The sequence below is a fragment of the Mobula birostris genome, chromosome 9 (assembly GCF_030028105.1).
Source record: "Mobula birostris isolate sMobBir1 chromosome 9, sMobBir1.hap1, whole genome shotgun sequence".
Lineage (NCBI taxonomy): Eukaryota > Metazoa > Chordata > Chondrichthyes > Myliobatiformes > Myliobatidae > Mobula > Mobula birostris.
Genome location: NC_092378.1, coordinates 30,464,205 through 30,472,985, shown reverse-complemented (window position 1 = coordinate 30,472,985; position 8,781 = coordinate 30,464,205). Strand labels below are relative to the sequence as shown.

Here is an 8,781-nt window from a genome sequence, read left to right as displayed (position 1 = left end):
TGGGTGGTCTGTAATACAATCCCACTAATGTGGCCATACCTTTCCTGTTTCTCAGCTCCACTCATAAGGACTCAGTAGACAAGCCCACTAATCTGTCCTGCCTGAGCACTGCTGTAACATTTTCCCTAACAAGCAATGCTACTCCCCCACCTTTCATTCCTCTGCCTTGATCACATCTGAAACATCAGAACCCTGGAATATTAAGCTGCCAGTCCTGCCCCTCCTGTAGCCAAGTTTCACTAATTGCTATAACGTCATAATTCCACGTGTCAATCCACGCCCTCAACTCATCTGCCTTCCCCGCAATACTCCTAGCATTGAAATATGTACACCTCAGAAGATTTTTACCACCACTCACAACCTTTCTGTTAGCGGATTTGCTTGAACTTTTAACATCATTTACTTTCACCCCAGCCACACTGTCTCTCTGGCACTCTTGTTCCCATCGCCCTGCAAATCTAGTTTAAAGCCTCCCCAAGAGCACTAACAAACCTCCCTGAAAGGATATTGGTCGCCCTGTAGTTCAAGTGTAACCCGTCTCTCTTGTACAGGTCCCACCTGCCCCAGAAGAGGTCCCAATGATCCTGAAATCTGAAACCCTGCCTCCTACACCAGTTCCTCAGCCACTTGTTCATCCTCCAGAGCATCCTATTCTTACCCTCACGGGCATGTAGCACAGGTAGCAATCCTGAGATTACCACCCTTGAGGTCCTGCTTTTCAACGTCCTACCAAGCTCTCTATACTCACTCTCCAGGACCTCCTCACTCTTCCTTGCTATGTGTTGCTTCAGATGAGAAGCAATTTCTTTATGTAGAGAGTAGTGAATCCTTAGGATTTTGTGATTTCTATCCTGAATATACTTATCAATTGTGGATCCTCATTTGACATGTATATTCCAGAGAGCCGCTGCAGGTTTTTAAATATTCAGGGAATCCTTGGAAATGAGCTAGTGTAGTAAAGTCTCACTGAGGCAAAATATCCATCATGATCTTATTAAATGGCAGAGCTGGTCAGAGGGATATTGCCTCCTCTTTCACCTATTTACTACAAACTTCAGCTCCAGACATTTCAGTCTTTTATTTTGTATTCCCAACACTCAGTTTTTTTCCTTTTCTCCTCTTTTCAGCTTTCATTTATGTTCTTCTATTTACACCTCCTGTGGGTGTACCTGCACCTCAGGGACTGCAACGGTTCAAGAAGGCAGCTCATTCTCCAGGGCATCTAGGGATGGGCAATAAATGCTGGCTTAGCTGGTGAAGCCCACGTCCCATAAGTGAATAAAGAAAAACTTCCTCCAGATAGTACATATCAGGTGGCATCACCACCACTTGGATCATTCAATCTTTCCTTTCCTTATCTCTAACCTCTTGTAGGTCTTCTTCTCATAGTTACCTGCCTTTTCTTTCTCTCCCCCTCTCTCTCTCACATACATGCACACAGACACACATATTAACTTGTTTTTTTCTAACTTTCCGAGGACTAATGAAAAATTATTAATCAGAAATGTTAATTCTGTTTCTCTACCAGCCTGATGAATTTTTCTGGCCTTTTGTGTTTTTAGACTTTGCTGTAGGACCCTTGCTCATTTTGGAATTCTGTTGTCCTAAAAGGGTTTTGAATGTTAATTCAGTGCTGTTATGCTAGGATTTTTCTCGTTGGTCTTTAGTATTTACCCTGCTTACATTTTTAACAACTTGTTTTCCTCCTCTTCATATTGACTTGATAACACCCATGTTCCTTTGTGACTGACTGACTTCCCTGCATAAAATCAGCATACACCTTATCAATATATTGAAAGGTGTTACTGCTGTAGTCTAAAATGTTGATTAATTAAACAGACGGATTAACAGTTTCTTTCTGTATATGTTCACCCTCAGCTTGGTTTCCTGTATTCCCTTCCACAATTGATCCAATAAGTACAAGCATAGGAAACAACCTCACCAAAAGGGGACCAAGTAAAAATGCATAGAGTGCCCTTATATGTGTGTCTGTGCCTGTAATTTACTCCATACCGAGCTCTCATTCTGTTAAGCAAAAGCATAGACAGTCAGTCTGGGTGTCTCTCCTGAGCAGCTGGTTGCTAAGGAGCATTGGCAGAGAACCAGCAAAAACTTGTAGAAAAGAAAAAAAAAACACAATTTTAGATGTAACGAATATGAAAAGTATAACTTGAAATTTAATTGGATGGTAATGTGCAACTTCTGTAGTGAATTTGGGTAAAAGTGGCAAAGGAATTGCAACTTTATGAGCAACATCGGGCTCTCATCAGAATGCAGCAAAGTTTGCTTGCTGATGCCTGAGAGGATATCCAACTGGGCTGGTCCTTCTGTCGTGAATTGCTGCTTGCTCGTTGATTTTGCATATTACTGGCTGTGAGACAGTATTACTCTTAGCTTTTGCATTTCATTTTACATAGGTGTCCTGAGAGCTATTGAATTTTTTTTTACAGACTCTCTCTATTGTGCTTCAGCATTTGCAGTAGCACTGACACCAAAAATCACCCACATTGCTGCTTGCCTTTTGAATTAATACAAAAGAAGAAATTACTTTTTCCAGTATGACATCAGACTTTGCTGTAAATTGATCCGATTGGTTTAACAATTGCTGCAGAGATAATGCTGAAAATTTTTGAATACAATTTTGAAAAGCCACCACCTTCATATGTATATCTTATCTTTCTGATACATCTGATCTTCCACTGTGGTGCTGAAATTACCATTGAACTCAGCGGTGGAATAATGACATACTGAGAGAAGAGGGGGTGGATGCCCTTTACATCAAAGCTCTCAGCTTTATGTCTGGCATAACAGATGTGAACAGGTCACTGAACCATCGGCCCAGTAAGCGTGTGAGAATAGGTTTACTTTCTTTAATAGTTTTCTCTGATTTTGTTCATTAGTACTCTAAAGTGCTTTTAGTTTACATTATTTTGTTTTTCATAATGCTTTAATTAATAGTTAAGCATTTAAAAAAGGACAATACTCTTTGAGGGTGGCATTGCAGGATCAAGGCCCTAGAAGAAAGCCCCCTTTACCTCACGTGATGCTCCTCGGTTGCTGAGGGTCATCTTGTCTGGTATTCTGCATCCAGAAATATTGTCTGGGCATGTGGGAATCACACATGTCTGCAGAGACTGGATCCAGTAGGGTCTGACTCAGTGTGCCCAGTGCTCGTCCATATCTATTATGAATTAATTTCTTTGTATGTTTATATGTGTATTTATTTAAAAACACAAGGCCAGTTACACTCTGCTGTTTGACAATGCCAGTTTATTTTAATAACATGGTGCACACCAGCGTAACAAGGTAACATACAATACTGGTAAGAAGACAGAGCTTGTGAAGTGTAAGTAATTGGTGTGTTTGTTGTGCTGAAATGTCCACACTGGACAAACAAAACATCCATTTGGGCATTCAGGAACAAATTACGCTGCTCTTGTACAGTACCATCGGAGCCAAAATATAAAGTAAATGTAAAGCATTGTCACCAAAGTAACCTGGCAAGAATGTGGATGTCATATGTTACAAATAATTCTGATTTTTACTACCTCAATGCTTGGTAATCGTAGAACAAATCAATTGCAAAATAGAGGAGATCTTACATTTAGTTTTCCTCCCAAGAGTTCAGAAGCATTCTTTTCATTCTAGATTTTTTATTCCACATTTCTTTTATGATATATAAATCAATGACAATAAAATTGGGAATTGCATTGATAACATATATAATTTTGAAGCAAAGTACTAGTTATTTAAATAATTTCAACAGTGAATGTCTAGTTGAGCTACTGGTGGGCTGATAATGATTACTGTGATACCTTACTGAAATTCAGAATGGACTGCATGAATTGGGAGCAAACAAAATAGAAACATATAGAAACACTGCACTATTTATTGGGGGTAAACAAAACCTTGAACATTTGCCATCTTTCTTGAATGAGATGCCTTATAAATATGTACATGAATGAATAGAATGCTTGGGCTATTAGCCCATTGCCTTTATTCCCCTCTGAATATTTAATGTTCCTCATACCATGTTTGATTGTGTTAATAATAAACTTTAAATTTCTGGTTCCTATGAACAGTAACATACAATGCCACCAAATTATCATGCTACGGGGTAACTGCAAAGTTGGTGGTGTTAAGTTACTCCTCTTTAACTTCTAAATCCATCACTGGCAGGAGAAGTCGTCAAATCCAGGCACATTATATAAAGGAATGGAGGGCAATCAACAACATAGTCTCCTTCTAGTAATTAAACTAACCATGCCAGGCTTCAATGGCATACTGCTCAGAAACAGTGGCAAAATGAATCATATTTTTTAATTAAATGGTACTCTTTCAACAATATTTCCAATATGGAAAGGGATTTTCTAGATTGCCTTTAATTTTTTTTCAAAAAAATAGCGCTCAGTGAACAGATTTCTGAATGGCCCATGAAGCAATGATCCCGACCTCACTGTTCCTCTTCTGCAAGGTTTATTTATTTTTACTGTAATTTACAGTAATTTTTGTGTCTTGCACTGCTGCCACAAAACAGCATATTTCAGAATTTGTTGGTCATAATATACCTGATTCAAAAACAACGAGGATGTGAAAAGGCCCAAAAGATTTTGAATTTTTCAATTTTTGAATAAAATGAAACACTTTGATGTACAGAGATGTGGAAAATGTTTCACCATCACGACATAGGAAAACGCCAATGGCACTTGGTAGGTATTAGATTCCTACTGGTCCTCATTTGTACCTATTACAATACTGCCCGAAGGAGAGAGAAGCTCAGGACAAATCCTGCATCATTGCAATATTTATTGAGACTACTGAAGTAGGTTAACGTGATTTTCAGAAAAACTTTGAAAGAAAAGTACCATAAGGATCTAGATTTTAGCTAAATGTAGACAAACTTTGGTTTCAGCTTTAATCAACTAATGCTCATATGTGCTGCTCTTGGGCCTGGACATTCATTATGATTGATGTACCTCTATATTATTTTTGCATTATACAGTTGTGATTTTGTTTTGCAGAAGAGGAGCTTGGTTTGGCATAATTCATGCCTTCACCCCCATGCCAGCCAAATTCAACAGAGTTAATTCATAAAAATATCTGAATTTGACTTAGAAAACATTTAACATTTCCTTATCAGATTGGTCGAAAAACTTGCCCACCTTTAAAACTACCAATGAGTAACAAACCTTGTTCTGGACTTGATAATTTTGATGATCGAAGATGCACAGGCAGGTACAAAGTCTATGCTTTGTGATGGGAAGGCGGTGAAAAGAAACTGATTTGTATTTTGATAATAGAAACTGAGGCGAGGTGGTCAGCATTGAACAAGGCATTTTAGTTGATTCAAGATGGGCTGAGGATTGTTTTGTTTCTGTACTAGAGTATGGGATGAGTCCTAAGGCACTGGAGCTCTAATAAATTGGCCTTAAGTGCAGAGAGCCCTTTCCACTGTATTACCCCCACCACAAATCCAAAACCCAGCTCCAAGTGATTACTGCTGTAAATGGCCCGTCAAGAGTGTAACATTCAGCCCACAGATGAGGCATCTGTGGCTTGGGCAGAAATAGACTTTCACATTTCCTGTGATGGTTAATTTATTGAAATTTTATGACCTACATAGATGGCTTGTCTTTAGGTCATTCACTAATATGAAGCTTCTCTTATCTTCCTTATAGTTTATTATATTTCCAAATTCTGACCATATACAAATTTGGAAATTGAGTGTCTACACCCAAGCCCATGCTATTAAGTAAAAAAGAGGTCCTATTATTGAGCTCTGGGGCACTGCACACTTCCCTCCATTCTGAAAACAATTTTTCATCACTTTATATTTCCTCTCTATGCTATCTATGCTGCTAAAGCTCTCTTTATTCCATGGCCTTCAAACTTGAAGACAAAATAGCACCTCATCAAAAACTGTTAGAAAATCCCCAAATACATATCAGTGACTTTTCTCTAATCAATTCTCTGTTACTTCATCAAAAAACTTAACATTTTAATGAAGACACATTTACCTTTAACAAATACAGGCCAACTTTATCCACCTTTATTCATGCTTGAATGTGACCCTTTATTTTTCTAGAACTTTCACTGCCACCAAGGTCAAAATGATTGGCGTTCATCTTTTTCAAACAAGTGTTTAACATTTATAATTTTCTAATTTTAACTGAAGTTTCCACAGCTTTAGTGCATTACAACATTATATGCCTTATATTTAAACCGGAAAAATTCAGCACTTATTAGGCTGCTTATCAACAGTTACATTTGTAAAATGTGAGCCTTTACCTGTTGGACCAGTTACAGCATTCTTTTATCTTAATTCACATATTTAAGTAGCAAAAGTATTATTTTTGAGAGGAAGATCCATGTATTTAAAATGACTCATAGAGGCCAAATTCAATGACTGCTGTACATAGGATTTGGAAATAAAACAGGGTAAAAATAAAATTAGCAGAAAGAAAACAACAAAGAGTATACAGTTTTAAAAAATGTGTTCTTGGCTGCAATCCAAATTGATCTGCAGTTAGAATGACAGGTAAAAAGGCTATGGATATGGATGATGTTTTTATTGAAGAAAATGGGGGAAGGTTGAGCTATTGGAATATTATACAGTATGCTTATTGGTAAGGCATTTTTACATTGGAATTCAAAGACAGAAAAAATGACTGCTGTCATGGTCCACCAGAATTTTAAACTAGAATGGAGAAAGATTCAGTTCACTGGAATAGCACACAATATTAGCAAACACAGGACATCCACTTAAAGGAATTTTGTCTGAAGTTGATTACCATTTATGAATTATTGATCAAAATAAAATCATTTTATCTCTTGGCCTCACACTAAAGAGGATATTAGTGTAACTTACAATTTTGACAGATCAGATCTATGTAAAGCTTTCTTATAACATGGTGCACTGACCACTGCTAAATTGTTTTGTCTTAAGTGGAATGATTTACAGGAATTAATTAGTATTTTTAAAATTAAACTTCTTTGATATAAATCAGTACAGGGTAAAAATATTACCGATCGTTCAAAATCTTATTCAGATTTGCTGTTGTCTATTTCTCCTGTAGGGTTCCTTCCATCAGGACCTTTCTGTTTTTGGCATCATCATCTTAAATATCCTTATAATTTTTGGCACCCAAACCAACAAAAGCAGCCACAAGAGGAAGTAATCTTTCACACTTCCCACTGCTAGGATTTAATTTTAGTTAATTATTGCAGAAATTATTTTATTAAAAGTAAATTATTTTTAATACCAGAGTGTTCAACCCTGGGAGCAGCAATAAAGATGACAAAGTGAACAGATCTTTTATTTTAATGCCAAAACAAAATTAGGGTGGAACAGGGTTTTGGTGATCTAGGAGAGCTGTGGTAAGAGAGGCAAGATGTTACATTGTTGTCCTCTCTCTCATCCATGCCAGATTACTTCTGCAGTAAGGTAAACCAAAGTTAAAGCACAGGGAAAGCAAGAGAGATGGAGAGAAACTTCATAATGTTAGTTAATTATTTGAGCTTTCTGTTTAATATACCAAAATATTGTAACTTTTCTCACTCTTTCTCTTCTTCATTTTCTTGCTCTTCTTCTGCTTCAGTTATGAATTGTAGTTGTGTTTTCGAATTTCTTAGCAACAGCGCTCGCCTCTCCAAGTCAATCACACACTGTAGGTAACAAAGAACATGTCAGTCCATTGACTCCTCTACTGCCGTGATGAGGCCACACGCAGGCTGGAGGAACAATTCCTTATATTCCGTCTGCGTAGCCCCCAATCTGATGGCATAAACTTTGATTTCTCAAACTTCCAGTACTTTAAGTCCCCCCCTTCACCATTCCCCATTCCCATTTCCCTCTCTCATCTTATCTCCTTACCTGCCCATCACCTCCCTCTAGTGCTCCTCCCCTTCCCTTTCTTCCATGGCTTCTGTCCTCTCCTATCAGATTCCCCCTTCTCCAATCAATTTCCCAGCTCTTTACTTCACCCCTCCCCCTCCTGGTTTCACCTATCACCTACCACCTTGCACTTCTTCCTCCCCTCCCCCCATCTTCCTGCTCTGACTTCTCATCTTTTTTCTCCAGTCCTGATGAAGGGTCAACTGTTTACTCTTTCCCAAAGATGCTGCAACGCCTGCTGAGTTCCTTCAGCAGTTTGTGTGTGTGTTGTAGCAAATAACATTGTTTTTTTTTGGCAGTGGTAAATGATAAGAATAGTGTAAGTGCATACATGATTTGCTGACAGTAAAATTGGGCTCATGTTTTAAAGGGTTGAGTCAAGATAAACATGAACAGCATCTTGCCTTATGTGCCTACATTGTAAAATATCCCAAGGTGTTTCACCAAATTGAAATTGGAAAATAATGAACTGTAGAAAAATGAAATACAAAAGCAGCTGTAGCTTGTTGAAAGATTAATTTTGATGAGGTTTTGAAGAACTAATAAATAGGAAGATGGAATGGTTTATAGATACTATTTCAGAACGTGCACTAAGATGACTATCAGTTCTCCAGATAATGTTGGAAAATGTTGATGAAGAGAAAAGCAAGAGTGGAGAAATGAAAGATGCATTCTGGTTGGGAAGGCTGCAGCAATGGGAAAATATAGAACCATGTCAGAACATGTAAATGAAGACAAATATTACAAACTTAAATCTTGGGGATTCATATCAATACTAGTTGGTGAGAATTATCACAAACAAGAGAAAATCTGCAGCTGGAAATCCAACGAACACACACAAACTGCTGGAGGAAGTCAGCAGGCAGGCAGCATCTATGGAAAAAAGT

At 37.9% G+C, this 8,781-nt stretch overlaps 1 protein-coding gene across 1 annotated transcript in view; it reads right to left on the bottom strand.

Annotated features, from left to right (window-relative positions):
* Positions 1-3,253: 3,253 nt before the first annotated feature.
* Positions 3,254-8,781, bottom strand: part of nrip2 (nuclear receptor interacting protein 2) — a 39,825-nt gene continuing 34,297 nt past the window's right edge. Inside the window, exon 6 of the mRNA XM_072267713.1 lies at positions 3,254-7,665. Within this exon, the coding sequence (XP_072123814.1) occupies positions 7,555-7,665 (111 nt within the window). The 3' untranslated portion in view covers positions 3,254-7,554. The remainder of the gene's footprint in view (positions 7,666-8,781) is intronic.